Below are 19,482 nucleotides of genomic sequence, written 5' to 3'. Positions count from 1 at the left end.
ACATGAGTGTTCTGAAGGTTCCAAGGAAGCTGACTTGCCACTGCTGTATTTTTCTTCCCTCCTCATCCTCCCTGCAATGATTCTCATTGCAGCTCGTGTGAAGGAAAGGGAGAAGTATCTGCTACTCTAGCACTTTCTACGGCCTCTCTTTTTAGGGTCATCTTCTCCTAGTGCATAACTCCTGGGCTTGCCTTTGCTGCTGCCTGTAGCTTTCCCATGCAAGAACCTGAAATAGGCATGATATTTTGACTGTTTTTGCTACCCAGTGTTCTGAGAGGTCAGTTTCACTATTACTAATCTTGGTAATTCCAATTTCAACATCTTTGTCAAGGAGCAGAGGCATTGGAACTATGTCTGCAGATTAAAGAAAATATTTCAGTTCACATTTTTGGAAAGTTGCCTTTGCAACCAAAAAGGCTTGACATGTAATTATTTTTTAAAAAATGAAAGTTTAAATTCTGTAGAAATTGAAGACTTGGGCCCTGATCCCACAAGCTGTTTTGTCATAGATTGATCCCTGTCCCCATGCAAAAGCTGCTGACTTCATTTGTACTTCCCCTAGGAGGAACAGCTTGCAGGTTTAGGATCGAAGTCTTTAACAGTGTTGTGATTTTTGACTAAGTATAATTCTTGTAGAGGTTTCAGTCGCTGTGGTCCTAAAGATGGAATGAGCGTTGGAAGGTGTTTAATGTTGGTCAAGAAGTATGCTTAAACTATTATTTTAGAAGTGAATATTTTACTGGCTTTAGTCTTGGATAGTGGTAGTATCCAAAATTCCGAATGAGGATTTGGGCCTTGCGCTAGGACAGTCCCTGTGTTGAAGAATATATATTCTGAAAGGCAGAACAGCCAAATAGAGGGTGGAGAAAGGGTCAGTCGGTCAGAAGATGACACATGTTCATCTTGGTTATTACCCTGCCCTCCTTTTAAAATAAAATTTAATAAACTAAACCAGAGATTTCTATTTTTAATATTTAACCCTGCCTGATCTATTTTTAAATTAACTCTAACCTTTTCTGTTTATAATTTCTCTATTTAAATCTGCACATTTTACTTTTTAACCCTAGCTTTTTTTACTTCTATTTAATCCCACCTGGCCTTTAAGCAGTTAAATAGGTTTCATTACTTTGCCCTCAGAATGCTGTACTTTGACTACAACATAACAATCCTCTTTGATCAAATGCCAGAAATCTACCCTTCTGTCTCCTAGCAGGCTTTAGGGACAACGAGCACAGCTCACTTTGCAGGGGGAAAGAAAGTTCTGTTTGTCACCAGACTACTAGGGAGCAGGAAGGTTAGCTTCTGCTTAACATTGACCATATTAGCATTAATTTTATGTAGGTTCTTTAATCTCTTGCCTACCACCAGGGGTCGGAACCAGGTTGGAAAATGTGTTGCTATGGAAGCCAGAGAGAAGTTAAGCTTTATTAAGGCACAGAATCTCCCCACACATCTCCTATGGATAGCCATGAGATTTTGTGAACTAGAGATCCCCTGCACATAACCCTCAACAGGCCATTCAAGTCAAACCTCATGGAGTTTCCTCTTCCTCATTCTCAGAAATAATCCATAAGAAAACAGTTTGGCTTTTAGGATTGTAAATTGGAATTTTTCTGAAAGCACAGCTGCAAAAATATTTGTATCAATAGGAATAACAGTCTTGCTGGTACCAAAGAATATTAAATACATACTAATGCTATACAGTACATGCTAATTGTAGTTAAAAAATTATGCATCAAATGTATTTACAGAGGAGAGACCTTGAATTTAAAAAAATTCAGTGATCCCCTCCATACTTATTTGCATGCATGTTTCTAGAGGTTGTCCAAGAGTCTCAGGAAGAGTAGGAGAGACTTCTAGTAGTTTCAGTGAGAGTTCTCAAGGTGGGAAATTTACACATTTTTAGAAAAAATTGCCTTCTCTTGGGTTAAGCTAGACATATTGAGGAGGTTTTGGGAAGGGAGTGTGTGTGCAGGGTTAGAAAACAAAATATTGGTGGAGTTGCTGCCTTATTGGAGGCTTGAGATGAGACTTGGATCCTGGTCAGGCAACTTTGTATTAAGAAACCTTACCTTTTTATCAGTAACAAAACTTTTTAAATATTTTGCTTCTAGGAAACGTAGATTGGTGAACTAGTATTTCATCTCTGGAGTCAGAATCTGATGGTTCCTGTATTTCAAAAAAAGCTGCAGTTGTACATATAGCTTTTTGTTATTGATTAAGTGCCTAAACAGAGGGGCAACGTTTTAAGTCCCCAAAACCTTTTTCCCACGTTGGTTTGCAAAGTCTGTTTGTCTTCTGTAGAGGCTGAAATGCTCCAGTGGATTTTTTGACTTATACTGACTAGTGATCCAGCATTCATGAGAAGCCTTTTCATTCTGTGCCAGTGATCAAGGAAGAATACTCTGGTAAAGGGATTTCAGTTTCTGTTGGACCATAAGCATCTTTAGGACAGCCTTTATCTAAATGGTGTACAGCACCAAGAACATTGGTACTTAACATATTAAAAATGTATTAAGCTTCTGGTGTAGGTAGGCTAAGTATAGACAGAGGATGAAGTGAGTTTGAAAAGTATGAAATCTCAGTGACTGCTTTAAAATAAAAGTTCTGTTTTCTGAGCTTAGATAGTTTCTATATTGGCAACTTGTAATATTGGTGGCATCTTAAAATTAAATAGGTAAGAAAGATTACTTAACAGATATAGATTTTATCTTGGGCAATTCATAGTTAAGATTTGATGAGGTTTGATAAAGCTCACCACAGACTTTAAAATTTAAACTTTTTGTATATGTTATGACCAATCAGACCTTCTCCAGGAGCCAGAAAACGGCAGTCTGTTCAATGCAATGATTGCAGAGGTCACAATAACCGTGTAAGTGCAGCTGTCAGAGGCCCTCACCGGCCCGCCTCTCGAAATCCTAATGATAAAGGGAAAGCAGTCCGTGGCCGAGAAAGGAAGGATCAGCAGAATAAAGGAAGAGAGGAAAAGGTAAACTTGTGGATTGTTTCATGAAGTTTAGAGATTTGTGGTTTCATTACAGCCTTACATTGGGGGATAGGGAGATGACTAGTGCAGAAGAAGTTCTCTTTGACCAAACGTAACACTTGTATAGTGCTTCTCATATTTAAAACACTATACAAACATGAAACCTCAGCACATATCTGTAAGGTGTTTAATGGACGAAGGTGAACACTGAAGGATAGCATAGTTGGCTGAAGGCCACATAGATTAATTAGCAGAGCCAGGGCTTAGAACTTGCCAGTTGCTGACCTCAAATCCTGTACATGTTCCTCTAGAACATATTGCCTCTTTGTAAAGCCCTTCTTTCTATGTAACTCAGACCTTATACAAGAGTTCATTGGACATTCTTGGACACGGCTGTTTCAGTAGCTGATTCAAATTTTCAGAGTCGCAAGAGTAGTACGTAAAAAAATAACTCACTCCAACGACAGTGTGAGGCTGTTGCCTTGTATCTTTCAAAACATCTGGAAGCAAAATTTCTCAGGATTCAATTAACTCTTAAGGGAGATCTTAAACCTCTCATTTAGAAGGTCAGCCTGATCTCAGCTTCTTACATTTCTCTTTTTTTAAAAACAAACTAGCAATATGTCTGGATTCAATCTAAGACCTGACCTATTCTTGCAGTCAGAACTAGGAAACGTTAATGGTCAGAACTGTGCAATTCCCAGAAGGACAGTATCACATAATATTAACCTGATAATGGATAAAATAAGAGATCACATTCAACAAGTAAAATCTGTCTTTGACATAACTTTCTAAAATAAATCAATGTATTTACCAACCTATTAATGTCCACAGAATTGATGGATAGAATCCAGGGTTTACTTCAGTTTCTGTAATCTCTAAAAGTTCTTGGATATAGGGGTGTTGTGCATAATATAAACTGCCTCGTTAGAATTTGACACCTGGAAATGAAATAGCATGTACACCATATTGTATATCTTTGTAAATTAAACAGCTTGGGAGTTAAACTGATAGGCAGGGTTCAGTGCTTTATACTAGTGATAGTATCAAATCCTACTCCCATTGATTTCAATGCGAGTCTTGCAGCTGATTTTTAGTAAGAGCAGGATTAACCCTAATAAGTAAAATGCTACATTGAATCTTTAGAAAGACGGGGGGGGGGGTATTTAAAATGTTGCCTCTGTGCCTTCAGTGGGCTTTGCTGATGAAGTGTTAATGAAAAGTTTTCTTAACCAAGTCAGTTAGATTTATTTATTTAATTTATTTGTTTTAATTAATAAAAGCACTTTGAAAGCATCACAGGGGCAGAATATTTATGCAGGGCTTCAGAGCTGGATGGGATCCCTTTTATCCCCAAAATTCCAGCCATTGGTGCCACTGTTGGATCTATCCAGGAGAAGGCAATATATAATACTGCAGTACAGCCTTTCATGAATTCAGACTGTCACATGTATCAATTTTGTTTTTTAACATAGAACAAGTCATCATCTGATGTTTCAGAATCTGAGCCAAAGAGGTTTGATGGTACTGGGTATGATAAAGACTTAGTAGAAGCTTTGGAAAAAGATATTATTTCTCAAAATCCCAATGTTCGATGGTAAGTTTGAATAAAATTAAGCTTATATCCAGGTTGTGGTTTTTCTGTTATAAAGTGAAGGCTATTTTTTGGGGGGATTGAGTTTTTGGCACATTAAATAATTACAGCTACATTGTGTTTTGTATATTAAAGTTTGCTTGCTTGGATGTTTCTAGCACACTACTTTTAATTACAGGAAAACTGTGGTGGAAAACTTCTCCAGTCAGCCCTATAGCCCAGGCTGCTCATGCATGAGGCACTGTTTCAGTATATGTAAGATTATGTTAGGTCTGCCAGTGTCTTTTGGCAAGGCTTTCTGCGGTATAGGTCTATGCTAGCAAAAGGGCTTGTCACTAATGGGTCCACCTGAATTGGTGCTGAAAATAGTGTTACCTCTAGTGTGAAGGATAATCATTTTTCAGCATTTACAGAAAGTGTTGAAACCTAGTCTCAAACAAGAAGGGAAACATAGTTGCCTTGAATATGTTCATCAAAATATCACAAGATTAGGTTTCTTGGGCTGCCAAAGTCCTTAGTGGGAGAGCTACAGAACAGGCAGTGGTAACACACAAGCTTCCCCTAAACTGCCTTAACCACTGTTCTTCCTACCTGACTGTACAGAAAGGCTGAAGGTGCAAATGAGAACGTAGTTTAATTTCAATGTCTTTTCAGTCCTTGGCACATCTGTGGAGATTGCCAACAAAGATGCCAGTTATAGTGATGGCAGAATTGATGAGAGAACTTGTCAACTAGTAGTATGATTACAGTAGAGCTAGAAAGTATAATTTCCAGCTTGAGGAGACATACTCATGCTGCTCTGATCATGCTAGTGTGCTAAAAATAGAAGTGTAGCCACTGCAGCACAAGCAGCAGGAGGGGCTAATTGCCCCAAATATGTACCTGTGGTCTTGGATGGGATTGTACTCCAGGAGTCTAGTTCCTCTTGTTGGTCATGCAGCTGTGGCTACACTTTTTTATTTTTAATATGCTGCAGGTTTGTGTACCTGAGCTGGAAATTGCCTCTTTCAGCTCCAGTGCAGATATTCCCTAGAAACAGTACTAGACCAACTCATTCATATAGGCTACTAAATAGCTATTAATGGTAATGAAAGTGTTTGCATCTTGAATTGAGCAGTGATCAGGCATGTGTTAAACAACATTTTTTTTTCTTCTCTATCAGGGATGATATAGCTGACTTAGTTGATGCCAAAAAATTACTCAAAGAAGCTGTAGTCTTACCAATGTGGATGCCAGAATTCTTTAAGGGAATTAGAAGACCGTGGAAGGTAAGAAATTGCTGATTGTTAGCAAGCAGTGTAATTCTAAGACCTGTCCTAAGAGGGGCACCTGAACTGACAAATGTTCTGTGCATAGTATATCTACCCATCTTTAACCAAAACTTTTAAGGCAACTATGTGTCATTTGAATACATATGAAGTTAGTGTAGGCTAAAACATATACTGGCGTGTGTGCATTCTGTTAGTATTCAAGAAAGTCATATTTCACTACATAGTTTTGAATAGAATCATAGAAATGTAGGACCGGAAGGGGACCTCAACAGGTCATCTAGTCCAGTCCCCTGCACTGAGGCAGGACTAAGTATTATCTGACCATCCTTGATAGGTGTTTATCCAACCTGCTCTTAAAAACCTCCCATGACAACAATTCCACAACCTCCCTAGGTAATTTGTTCCAGTGCTTAACTACCCTTAAAGTTAGGAAGTTTTTCCTAATGTCTAACCTAAATCTCCCTCACTGCAATTTAACCCCATTGCTTCTTGTCCTATCCTCGGTGGTTAAGGAGACCAATTTATCACCTTCCTCTTTATAGCAATCTTTTATATACTTGAAGACTGTTATGTCTCCCCTCAGTCTTCCGCAGACTAAACAAACCAATTTTTTTCAGTCTTTCCTCATAAAATGTGTTTTCTAGACCTTAGATCATTTTTGTTGCTTTCCTGTGGACTTTCTGCAATTTGTTCATATCTTTCCTGCAGTCTTCTGCTCAGAACTGGACTCAGTACTCCAGTTGAACCCTTATCAGTGCTGAGTAGAATGAAAGAATTACTTTTTGCATGTTGGTTACAACACTTCTGCTAATACATCTCAGAATGATGTTCACTTCTTTTTGCAATAGTATTGTTGTGATCCACTATAACTCTCAAACCTTTTCTGCAGTACTCCTTCCTAGGCAGTCATTTCCTATTTTGTATGTGCACAACTGACTGTTCCTTCCTAAGTGGAGTACTTTGCATTTGTCCTTATTGAATTTAATCCTATTTAATTTAAACCATTTCTCCAGTTTGTCAAGATCATTTTGAATTTTAATCTGGTCCTTTAAAGCACTTACAACCCCTTTCAGCTTGGTATTATCCACAAACTTTTAGTGTACTCTGTGCCATTATTCAAATTATTTCTGAAGATATTGAATAGAACCAGGACAGATCTCTATGAGGCTCCACTATATATGGCCTTCCAGCTTGATTGTGAACCATTGATAACTACTCTGAGTGTGTTTTTTTCAGCCAGTTCTGCACCCACCTTATAGTAGATTGTCTTCTAGACTATATTTCTCTAGTACAGAGGTGTTCAAACTGTTTGGTGCGCCCCCTAGGGCGGCTTGGAGGAACTCGGGGGGGGAGGGAGTGGCGACACCAGGCAGCTCGTGACCACCCCCGCAGGGGTGGGAAGGGAATGCCACCTCCAGCTCTGACTCACCTCAGTGGGCCACAATATCTGCTGTGCCCATTTCCACTTCTGGCCGACTCTGAGCCTAGCGCTGGCTCTGTCCCCAGAGACCATTGCACTTGCCTTCCCCAACCCTGAAAACCAAAGCAGGGAGGGGCAGAGGGCCAGGTATTAGCCCTGCCCTAGAGGTGCAACCTGCTGCTGAGGGAGCCTTGGCTGTGCTGTTGGTAAGTATCTGTGTATTTGAAACTTACCGGTGTTGGTAATTTAATTAAAGTTGTGTTAAGATCTGTTAGGTTTATAAATAGACTATCAAGCATACTTTTGCATGAGTCTATTTTTGTCTGAGTTGCAGGGGTACAACCAAAATGTAACTCAAAGAGGGGGGGCTCAGCTCAAAGTTTGCAAATTGCTGCTCTAGTTTGTTTGAGATGGTCAGACATGTGAGACAGTATCAAAAGCCTGACGTCGAAATGTATCACATCTACTGCTTTCTCCCTATCCACAAGGCTTGTTAACTTGTCAGAGAAGGACACTAGGTTGATTTGAAATGATTTGTTCTTGACAAATCTGTGTTGACTCTTATTTACCACCTTATTATCTTCTAGGTGGTTACAAATTGATGGTTTGATTATTTGCTCCATTATCTTTTTGATTACCGAAGTTAAGCTGATTGGCCTGTAATCCCCTGGGTTGTCTTTATTCCTCTTTTTATAAATAGGTACCTAATTTGCCTTTTTCCAGTCCTCAGGCATCTCTCCTGTCCTCCACAAATTCTCAGAAATAATTGCTAATAGCTCAGATTTCTTCAGCCAATTCCTTAAGAATTCTAGGACCTATTTCATAAGGCCCTAATCACTTGAAGACATCTAACTTGTTCTTTTCCTATTGGAGCCTCAGATCCTACTTTTTTGGTGAAAACTGAAACAAAAAAGGCATTAAATTAACACTTTGGCCATTGCTACATTTCCAATTTTTGGCATAGTGTCTCTCCCTCCCCCTCCCCCCCCGATCTTTTAGTAATGGGCCGACCCTGCCCCTCATTGTTGTCTTGCTTCCCATGAATTTGTAAAATACTTTCTTATTACTCTTTATATCTCTAGCTAGTTTAATCTCATTTTGTGCCTTGGCCTTTCTAATTTTGTCCCTAAGTGCCTGTGGGGTGTGTGTGTGTTGGGGGAGGGGGTATATTCATACTTTGTAATTTGACCTAGTTTCTACTTTGTATGACTCTATCTTGTTTCAGGTCATTGAAGATCTCTTAATCAAACAAGGTGGCCTCTTACCACGCTTCCTATCTTTTCTAAACATTGGGGCAGTTTGCTTTTGTGTTCTTAATAATGTCTCTTAAAAAAAACCTGCCAACTCTCCTGAACTTTTTCCTTTAGCCGTGGTTCCCATGGGATCTTACCTATCAACTCCCTGAGTTTGTTAAAGTCTGCCTTCTTGAGTGCATTGTCTTTATTCTGCTGTTTTCCCTCCTACCATTCCTTAGAATCATGAATGCCAGAATTTCTTAATCGCTTTCACCCAAGCTGCCTTCCACCTTCAAATTCTCAACTAGTTCCTCCCTGTTTGTTGGAATCAAAGCCAGAATAACCTCCCTCCCATTTGCTTTCTCCACCGTCTGTAATAAAAGTGGTCTCCAATGCATTTGAAGAACTTGTTGGATAATCTGTGCCCTGCTGTCTTATTTTCCCAACAGAAGTCTGGGTAGTAGCAATCACCACCAAGCCCTGTGTTTTGGATGATTTTGTTAGTTTAAAAAAACCTCATCCACCTTCTCTTCCTGGTTCGGAAATGTAATTAAGCAAAAGTTCATACTAAATAGTCTAACACCGAGGCTATCAAACAGTTTCTTAGGCTATGTTTGTTGCAGTGGGTTTTCACTAGCCTTAACAGATTTTGGTACATCACTTTGGACTGTCTCTTTTCAAATAGGGCGTGCTGATGGTTGGTCCACCTGGTACTGGAAAGACTCTCCTTGCAAAAGCTGTAGCTACTGAATGCAAAACAACATTTTTCAACATCTCTTCATCAACACTTACTTCAAAATACAGAGGAGAATCTGAGAAACTTGTCCGCCTGCTGTTTGAAATGGTGACTAACAACTCTAAAAGGAATAGTGGGTTGTAACTCTGTTCCCAGAGCAGTGAAACCTAGGCAAGATACAGTGTGTTAGAACGCCTCCAAGCTAAAGCTTTATTTGAGACCCTTTATTTATTGAAGTTTGAGACCCTCCGTTTTTGGTGTGTGTGTGTGTGTATAAATATGCACACAGATATTATTTATGGAAAGCCACTTGTAAAAATTGACAGAATGGTCTAGCTTCCTGCTTAGCATATGTGCTTATACCTCAGGTTGAATTAAAGCATAAGCACTGCAGGCCAGGCTTATGGCTACAGTTCCTGGATTCATGTGACTGCATCAGAATCTCCAGTTGCATTTTAATAAAAGGTTGCTATTCCTCATGGTTTTAAGAAAAACTGTGAATAGCGTAACCAATGTAGTGATGTCTGCCTGAGTCAGCAAGCAGCCAGAAACAATAGCTCAGTGGTGGAAGGAGGGGTTTGGCATCTTATGATGTAGATGTACCTGAAGGTGTATAGGAAAGTTGTACTTGTATAAGATATGTGAATTTAAACCATTATAGTTGTACCACTATACACCCCATGTGGACATGCTGATTCTAGTATAAGAGAGCTTTTTTTTCTGGTTTAACTTAGCTTCTTTGAAAATGGTTTAAAGTAGGCTGAAAAAGCCACTCTTAGATATGGTCACACAATCATCCACTATATAAAATGTGTAGTGTTCCATTTTAGCAGAATAACATAAGAAATTTTAATCTTCAGTTCAAATCATATCATGTGGCTAAGGCTCAGTAGTCTACAGAGCATGTGACACTTGCAATTAATTGGATGGACTCAGTAAAGACTTTTCTACATCGCCAAGTTCAAATGCAGTGCATTCTGGGGTGCAGTCTTGCAAAATGTGGTTATTGTAGCCTCAGTTCTACAAACAAATCATATCACATTGCTATGGGAACTTCAGGTTTGAATTTATTGAAGTTGACCACATTATACATGGATAAAGGCATTCAAGTTAATGCCATATACAGCAACAGAAAATATTATGTATGCACAAGGCAATATGTTATAGTTGCTGTGGGACAATAACTTTGAATTCCTGGGTGTTTTTCTCTCTGCCCTTTATCAAATCTCAAGGCCTGGCTAGGATTAGGGCGTAGCTGCCGTGCTACAGGAAACAGTGTGGATCAATCAGTCGGTGGCACTTGCCCCTTGTAGTAATATTGAACTGATTATCCCAAAATGGTTTTAGTGCTGACTTAGTGAGATTTGACCTTGGTTTCATTAAAGATCCCATAACACCTTTAACACATGTTACAGGTGTTAACTTTAGTGTCCTGGTCAAATACTACCTTTGATAATTACTGTGCTTATTGAAATTGCATTCTGGGGTGCACATTGTCAGTTTGAGCTGGATGTGACATTCATTTCCATTGTAAATTATTTTACATTGTTGCTGCAGGCTGTTGAATAGCTGGCGTGTAATACTCTGGGGCAGGGATCGGCAACTTTTCAGAAGTGGTGTGCCGAATCTTCATTTATTCACTCTAATTTAAGGTTTCGCGTGCCGGTAATACATGTTAACATGTTAACATTTTTAGAAGGTCTATAATATATAACTAAACTACTGTTGTTTGTAAAGTAAATAAGGCTTTTAAAATGTTTAAGAAGCTTCATTTAAAATTAAATTAAAATGCAGAGCCCATCACACCGGTGGCCAGGACCCAGGCAGTGTGAGTGCCACTGCAGATCAGCTCGTGTGCCGCCTTTGGCACCCGTGCCATAAGTTGCCTACCCCTGCTCTAGGGGTTACTACACTTGATTAGGATAATGTTCTGCTTTTAAATCATTGCTACTGAAAGCATAATTGCTCATGGTATGCATGTTTGAAAGGCTGGAGGTAAGGGAGAAGACATGTTGCCTATTTACTTCTATTGTGTTGAATCACCAAAGCCAAGACAGCACAGCAGTGCTTATAGGCAGCTGTAGGAGATGCCACAATTCCAAAGAAATTAGCTTAAATAAAGCTTAAGATAAACTGATGCAGTTTCAGTTTCTGATTTCTCTAGGCTCGATTTTATGCACCAACAACTATATTTATTGATGAGATAGACTCTATCTGTAGTCGCAGAGGAACCTCGGAGGAGCATGAAGCCAGCCGACGGGTGAAGGCAGAACTACTGGTTCAGATGGATGGTAAATGAACTTAATCATTGTTGATGGTTCTGGGTTACAGGAAGAAATAAAAGGATTGAATTTTAGGCACAATAACTTAATTATGATGTTTTTTAAAAGGTAGATTAAAATGATAAACACACACACATTACTCAAACACAAAAGACACTACAAATATACTGAGCTTATCCTACACTACCTTTTCTACTCCCACAAACACACACTTCAGTATCTGAATCACAACTTCGTATGGTAACTTCAGAATAACTGAGCTTCCTCAAAGCTGTGGAATCACTGAGTTCCCCCTCGCAATCACGACTCTTTTATATAACCCTACACTTCCCACAAGTGATTTTTTTTCCCCCCTTCCAACCTAACCCTCCCCTCTTGGTAGTCCAATAAAGTAAAGCAGTCAGATGTAGCTGGATAGCTCTAGAAGCAGAAAGTCTTCAAAGACAACCATCACTAAGCGCTCCAGACTGTCTTCTATACAAGTGATTTGAGTAACTGTAACCTGTCCGAATTTAAACTTCAAATGGCAGTTATCACCTCCAAAAGGATTCACATAATGATACTGTTTTTAAACAGAATTTTAATAAAAACAGCACACTTCAGTTACTTTCTACAATCAATTAATTTAAACAACTGTTACTGTGTAGGAAAAACCCACGCCAGTTTTATTTGTGCAGAAAATTAGCTATTTTTAATTTCAACTTCTTTGCTAAACACTATTGAATATGTACTTAAAAAAACTTTCAAATCCTTTGCTAATCTGCAGAATAACTTGTGTTAGAATTGCAGGAGTCAGAAAATTTTTTTTTTTTTTTAACTTGAGCAGTCTGATCCTACACCCATTTAAGTCTATAGAGAAACTCCCATTGACTTAAATAGGAGCAAGGTCAGAGCCCTTGAGATACTTTCCTTGCAACTCAAATATTTGCATCAGTAATTAATTTTTCATTAACTCCCTTTTTTAGCTATGGAATTTTGGAATATTCGCAAATGATATCTTGATATGCTTCAATATTAGGGCAAACAGTACAGTGGGTATTCCAGGATCTATCACTGATTACAAGCAAAATCTGTCGGTTTTGTCATTAGACTGAATTACAAATAAATACCCTGGTAACAGCTGTAGGGATGACAATTCTAGTAAAACACATCTTGGGTTTTTATTAGTAAAAGCTATTATATAGTGCCACTAATTTAACAACGCTTTACAGACTAAAATACTTCCTTTCTGTTCAAAAGAGTTTTAGTCCATGGACCTAATCCACCACTCTTGAATGCTGACTTTCCTTGGACTTCTTATGCTAATAGGAATTACTGAGTAAGGGATTGCAGTATCAGGCCTACAAACTGGAGGGGAAGATCTTATTTTGAAAGCTGCAATTACACTTTTTGGCATGGCTGTTAATGAAATTTTTGAGTGCCCTTATTTTTAGTTCCATTCTGAGTTTTCACATTGACACCGTGTGATAAAGGCAGAAATCCAGGCAGCTATTGCAGAATTGTCTGCATGTTGATGCAGAAGGACTTGCCCATCTTGTGAAACTTACATCAAGGTTAACCTCAGTTCTCTGACCTAGAATTTGCAGTTCTTCATCCCAAAATGCCAGGTAGAACTAAAATTAGACTTGCACTTTAATATTACACCTCAGAGTATCCATGATTCTGTATCTATATAGGATTTTCCCATGATAGCTGAGTAGGTTTAACTATTTCCCCTCCTACCACAGGTGTTGGAGGGGCTGCTGAAAATGATGATCCTTCCAAAATGGTTATGGTACTTGCTGCTACTAATTTTCCTTGGGATATTGATGAGGCCCTAAGACGACGACTAGAAAAGAGAATTTACATTCCTTTACCATCAGGTACAAAGATTTCCTTAGATTTAAAAAAAAAAAAAAAGGCTGATCATTGCTTCTTTTATTTTGTGATGAGTCTTGTGATTTTTAGCAGTATCTTATTATACTGCGTCGGACATCTGGGCTCGGAAGAGACCTTTGAACTTTGGAGGCACTTTACCTTGAATGTATTGTTTGGTTGAATGCATTCATGGTCTGGATATGGAAGATAGCTGCCAAGTGATGAAGAGAGTGCATCAAGTTCCATAACACCACAGACAAAGCATTAAATTGGCAGGTACACGTGGGTATAAGGCCAATGGATACAGAGATTAACCTAGAACGGAGAGGTGAAAAACAATGTAAGGACTATAATTGATTTGAATTTCAAAAACAGGAATGCAAAGTTAACAATCCTAAAAAGTGGCCTGACTTTCAGAAATGCTGAATGCCTAGCTGCAACCTCTTAAGTCTAGGGAGGTTGTGGAAGCTCCTTCACTGGAGGCTCTCAAAAGGAGGCAGGATAGCCATCTGTCTTGAATGGTTTAGACACAACAAATCCCGCATCTTTGCAAGGAGTTAGACTAGATGACCCTTGTGGTTCCTTCTGACCCTATCATTCTAAGTCAATTTGCGCTCGGCGCTTCTGAAAATCAGGCAACTTGTTAGGATCCTAAATACAGACTTAAGAACTTAACTTTGGGCTCCTGTTTCTGAAAATATTTGCCTTCTGAACTGGGCTTTAGATTTAGATGCAGAATAGAGCAAAGGAGGACTAAAACGAATTAGAACCACCCTGCGTGTATCTTACCTTTTGAATCACCGTATTATAGACATGCGATTTTTTGTATGTTTTGTTTAGCAAAAGGCAGAGAAGAACTCTTACGGATAAACCTGCGGGAGTTGGAACTGGCTGACGATGTTGACCTTGAAAATATAGCTGAAAAAATGGAAGGTTATTCTGGTGCAGATATTACCAATGTATGCAGGTATGTCAAAATTGCAACCTTATAAAACAGTTTCTCATTGAATCACTTATTTAAAAAACTAGTTAGTCCAGTAGTGACCCTAATTTGGTGACTGAAATTGACAGTACTCTGAAAATACAAACCTCGCCACTAAGTTGAAGGCCTAGTGTAAAGTGACTTGGTTCTCTGAGTAGTCTTCACATTCTGTCTGCTTCTTGAACTGAAAGCTCTCCAGGGCAAAGGACTGTCCCCCACTCTATGCAATACCAACTATGATGAGGGCTTCCCCAACCTGATGGCAGCTTTGGTGAGTTATCAGAACAAGTAGTAAGTAACCTGGTACTTTAGAGGGGACCAAAGGAGTGGACGTGAATAGAGAAAAGTTTGCTCTAAATATTTGACCACTATAAACTGAGTTGAGGCAAATACAGTGTTAGATGAAGTAGCTGCTTCTCTTGGTTGGTGTGTGTGTGTGTGAGAGAGAGAGAGAGAGAGATGTGTAACTATAGTGGCTTTTATTTCAACTCACAATGCCTCCCTCATTCATACATAGGGGCACTTAGCCAAAATGTTGTTTGTAGGATGCTGAACGTAACTATGCTACTACATTTTCTTTTAAAATAATTTCTATTGTCCTAAAATATCTCTTCTGCTGGTTGACACTAGATTTACTACACAATCCAGTTAATACTGGTTTAAATATCAGTTTTATTGTCATATTGGGAAAACTGGAACATCCAGTTACATAAGAAAAGAAACAGGAGAGAATGGAAGGGAGTGAACAATTTTTTGATGGGGAGAGGAGGAGGATGCAGGAGGAAGAGGTGTTTTAGACAGATATTAAGGGAGACAAGTTGTTTGCCAGAAAATGGATAACTTCCTGGTGCTGTTCCAAGGAGAATTGCAAATTGAAATGAGAAATGAAAGCACATCAGTCAGTTACATCTTCACCAGGTGGTTCATTTCAACATTTATCAATTGTTAAATGTGTCTATGCAAAGGACCTATTCCAAACCAGAAAAATCCTTACTTTGTTCCCTGAAGCTTCTTCAGAAATATGGTAGATGTGTAAGGGTCCCTTAAATAAAATCTTCAATCACATTAAATGTTTCTTTAATTAAATGCATTAATTTGAGAAGTAGGATTCCCTAAGAGAGAGATTTACCTTTTTTAGTAAGCTTAGTGTTTTACACACATCAGAAGATGCTATGCAGACTCAGCAGAGCAGGGATTTTATTTCCTATGATATCAATCTCAAGATCTCTCTCCTCTAGGATTTTGAGCTTTTAGATTTTCTGGGCCTGTGAATCAGTTTGGGGTATCATCCTAAATTTGCTTGAATTTTGGGTCTCTTGCTTTCTTTTTCCCTGCACAATATAGACAAATCTCCAGACTTTGTTTTAATGTTCATGGGGGAGAGTAAGTTAAAGAAGCTTCTACAGTGGAAAGCAAGTGCCAGACCCTTGCTAAAGTGTCATATAGTTAAAGCTCCCAGTAGTGCCTTAAAAGAGAACTCCCTGCCCCGTGGTGCTATTGTTGCAGCAACTGATCTTGGAAACATAGAGGGAATGAGAAGATCTGGTTTTTAGGACTTTGTCTCATTCGCAGCCAGTTAAAGCATTATCAGTACTATGGTATAAAGAGTAAGTTTTTATAAATAGTCAGCAGTGTATCTAGCTGTCTCTTTTGACACCCAAGGCCTACCCTATTAACATTTTTATGGTGCTGAGTAATATGTACTCTTTACTTGAGGAGGAACAGAGAAGAAAAAAATATTAGGTAGTTTAGTTCAAGTCCTTGAGAGCTCTGAAATAAAACTTTGTTACATCATTCACTTGTGCCCCCTCCCGCCAATGGCTTTAATTGCTGCTATTGGTCTGTTGGGCTTCTTTCCATCCGCAGGGTGGACAAAATCATGATTTTATCAGCACCTCCCATGTGGCCTGGTCTATCCTTTATATTTGCTAGTGAAAAAGATGAACCAGTAGCTGTAGTAAAATGAAATACTAGTTTTAGTTTACTTGTGAAAATGTATCAACTTCTCTTTTTTGGTTGAAAATGTATGGTTTCAGAACTTGATTTCAATAAATTACTTCAAAAACAGTGCAAGCTGAACTGCAGACTTCTTAGTCATTTGTCCAACCCACCTCCCAAGTATGTGTATGTAGATGTTCACTACCTGTTACTTTATTTGCTTACCTAACACAGGAAATATGAACAAGTTAATCATTTAATACAGCAGGAAGAGGTATTTATAGGGACAGTTTAAAAACACTTATTGAGAGTTGGTAGTTTAAATTGATGGAAGAATTCAAGGGTGTGGATTTTTGATACCCCTGGCTGCCATAATTAAATTGACCTAATTGTCTAATGTAGAACAGACCTTCGTTATCTTCAGCCAACCACAGGGGTTTTCGCTAGCTGAAAGCAACATTCCAAGCTAGAATTTGACTACTGCATAATGTACCGGGTACAAGGTAAATGTACTTTCAGTAGTACTGCAGGTAGGTGTTATTGAAGCTCTCTGGTTCTAAGGGTGCAGTTTCAAAGAGTCTGCTGCACAGAGGAAGGATGATCCAGTAATTAAGCCACTTGTCTGGGAGTTGGGAGAAGTGGGTTCAGTTCCCTTCTCCACATACTTCCTGTGTGACCTTGGGCAATCATTTACCTCTATCTCAGTTCCCCCATTGGAATAAGAGACTTCCTTACCTCACAGGAGTGTGATCAGGATAAATACATTAAAAATTGTGAAGTGCTTAGATACCACAGTAATCAGGGGCCATATTAGTACTAAGATAGAACAGAAGTTACAGTGAAAGTTAATTTTTGGTTCTCCCAATTGGAATGTGGTGACTTAATTTAAAGCCTAACTTTGCAGCCTTTTAAGCAACTAAATGTCCATATTAATGTTTCCTCTCATCATATAGGGATGCCTCACTGATGGCTATGAGAAGACGAATTGAGGGCTTGACACCAGAAGAAATCAGAAATCTTTCCAGGGATGAAATGCACATGCCTACAACTATGGAGGATTTTGAAATGGCTTTAAAAAAGGTTTCTAAATCGGTATCTGCTGCGGACATTGAGAAATATGAAAAATGGATTGTTGAATTTGGATCATGCTAAGTCTTCCTAACCAAACTTCCCCAGGAAACCTCTCTTAAAACAGCTTCAGAAGTAATTAAAGGTAGCGTTCATGTGCACTAAATGCTATTTTTTTTTAACTTTCTTAAACTTAAGAGCAACATGATTCTGAATAAAGTAATTTTTTAAATTGCATGTCACTTCTGCCTCTTATTTGAATTTACTCTGAAAGGGAAGTAGATAGAGACCTGTTCTAAGACATTAATGTCAATCAAATCTTCTTTGGTTTTCATTTTGTTTTATTTGAATTGAATACTGGGATCTGTTCACCGGGGGTCTCATATGAACTCTTTCACTAGCACAGCAGCTGGTCGTCTTTGTGCTTGTTAGAGCCTGATACTGTGAATCTCAACACAGGAAGAATAAGATTCACTAAACTGTGGTTCCAATTAATCTTTAGCAAATGTTTCCCTTTAAATGTTCCTGCATCTGTTAGAAGAAATTGTGACAAGACTAAGGTGCAAAAACCTGAAACTTGTAACAGTTAATAAATTAAATGTAAGTCTGACTGAAGTAAACTAAGACTTCACTTAAGATGCATTGGGAAAAGCATTTCCTTAGATATGCTGTACAATGCTGATTAATATCAGGACTATTTTGCCAGCACTGCTGCAACCCTGACTCAGCAGTCGACTCAGCCTACAAGTGTTGCAATTGTATTTAGAAAGTGGAGACCAAGGGCATTAAAAACATATCTGGCACACTTTCTATTTAAAAAAAAGTAAATTGTAAACCAATTGCTGGCAGATTAACTTGGTCAAGGAAGCCTGTGTTCTAAAAGCAGCTTACTATTCAGGAGATGTACAAGTGGGTGTATGCCCTAGATTTTTATAGAAGTCCTGTTTTAAAATTAAGAGTGGCCATTCTCCTAAACTGGGATTATGACTTCCCCTGTTTATAAATATGCCAATTTATCATTCAGGAATTTTACTTTAAAAATTTAAATTTTAAACTTAGGGCCAAAGATCAACTATTCTAGGCCCCACTGCCCTCAATCTTAAAGCAAGACTACACATGACTCTCTAGTACGGTTCTTTCTTGTAATATTTAAATATTCCTACTAGGTAGGGAATACAAATGGAAAGTTAAAAATCCAGCCTGATTTTTTTTTCCTTCAGGTCATGTGTTCTTGCCAGCCACTTCTCTACAGATTGATTTCCTTTCAGGATATTTTTATATACACAGTAAACAATTTACATGTTAATTGGTGGGGAAACTATGCCTCCTGTACTCAAGATAGTAAACCACTGTCTTGTAAGACATGTGGTATTTTGTGTTCTTGTTTCTGAAAAACTTTACACAAGATATACAAAAAGCATGGTAAACAAGTCATCTATAAGTGGCTTACAATTTTCAGTAGAGAAGGGGCTGAATGTGAAAGTGTATTGAATAAAGTGCTTGAAATATCAAAAATTGCCTTAATACCTTGTTTTACATATATAGTAACTCCTTATTTTAATAGTAAGACCATTTGTTGTTTTTTTTTACAAGGCACAGTCAAGGGTAATAGGTCTAAAAGCAGGTTGACCAGCTTTGTTTTGACTTACAGGCACATCTGTAATCTCTTCCTTCTATTCCTTTAGCCCATGCTTGAGATGACTGAAGATTATCACATTCTGTATTTCATTACCTAACTGCCTTATCTGTGAATACAAAGGCCAGCTCCCTATCCTAGCTGCTGGGAGAGTATTTTAAAGAATTTAAAACCTGTCACAACCCTCATAATGAGAGGCTGTGGAAAGAGGGGAGATCATTTTAGGCCTCCATCTTGAAGTATCCCTTTAAACATAAATCAGTTGACATACTATTTTCAGAATAGGAATCAAATAAGGTATTAAAGTTCAAGTGCCAAATTTCAGGTCCACTGACAATTTGTACAAAGATTCAGATGCGAACATGGTATTGAGTACATCATTTCTCCACTAAATTGTCTGTCTTCTCTGGAATATCTGAAGAGATGTTTATCACAAGCTCACGTGTAGTGTTGATATCCTCCAGGTGCAGGACTCCT

General features: G+C 38.5%; 2 protein-coding genes across 7 annotated transcripts in view; one reads left to right on the top strand and one right to left on the bottom strand.

Moving 5' to 3' along the window:
* KATNA1 (katanin catalytic subunit A1) overlaps window positions 1-17,611 on the top strand; it is a 26,772-nt gene extending 9,161 nt beyond the window's left edge. For both annotated transcript variants that reach the window (XM_045008982.1, XM_045008981.1), the window contains exons 4-11: window positions 2,806-2,989; window positions 4,462-4,583; window positions 5,743-5,848; window positions 9,192-9,350; window positions 11,407-11,533; window positions 13,252-13,386; window positions 14,222-14,348; window positions 17,255-17,611. In XM_045008982.1, coding sequence (XP_044864917.1) covers window positions 2,806-2,989; window positions 4,462-4,583; window positions 5,743-5,848; window positions 9,192-9,350; window positions 11,407-11,533; window positions 13,252-13,386; window positions 14,222-14,348; window positions 17,255-17,453 — 1,159 coding nt within the window. In that variant the 3' untranslated portion in view covers window positions 17,454-17,611. The remainder of the gene's footprint in view (window positions 1-2,805; window positions 2,990-4,461; window positions 4,584-5,742; window positions 5,849-9,191; window positions 9,351-11,406; window positions 11,534-13,251; window positions 13,387-14,221; window positions 14,349-17,254) is intronic.
* The window catches only part of GINM1 (glycoprotein integral membrane 1), a 36,868-nt gene continuing 28,438 nt past the window's right edge, over window positions 11,053-19,482 (bottom strand). For 4 of the 5 annotated variants that reach the window (XM_045008985.1, XM_045008986.1, XM_045008984.1 and 1 more), the window contains exon 8: window positions 15,019-19,482. In XM_045008985.1, coding sequence (XP_044864920.1) covers window positions 19,383-19,482 — 100 coding nt within the window. In that variant the 3' untranslated portion in view covers window positions 15,019-19,382. Of the gene's footprint in view, window positions 11,563-13,540; window positions 13,697-15,018 lie in introns of those variants that run through there. The other variant, XR_006577848.1, reaches the window with a different exon arrangement.

Source organism: Mauremys mutica, chromosome 3 (genome assembly GCF_020497125.1).
Source record: "Mauremys mutica isolate MM-2020 ecotype Southern chromosome 3, ASM2049712v1, whole genome shotgun sequence".
In the NCBI taxonomy this organism is placed as follows: Eukaryota; Metazoa; Chordata; order Testudines; family Geoemydidae; genus Mauremys; species Mauremys mutica.
Note: the sequence above shows the minus strand (reverse complement) of the source record. Positions and strands in the feature narration are given on the sequence as shown.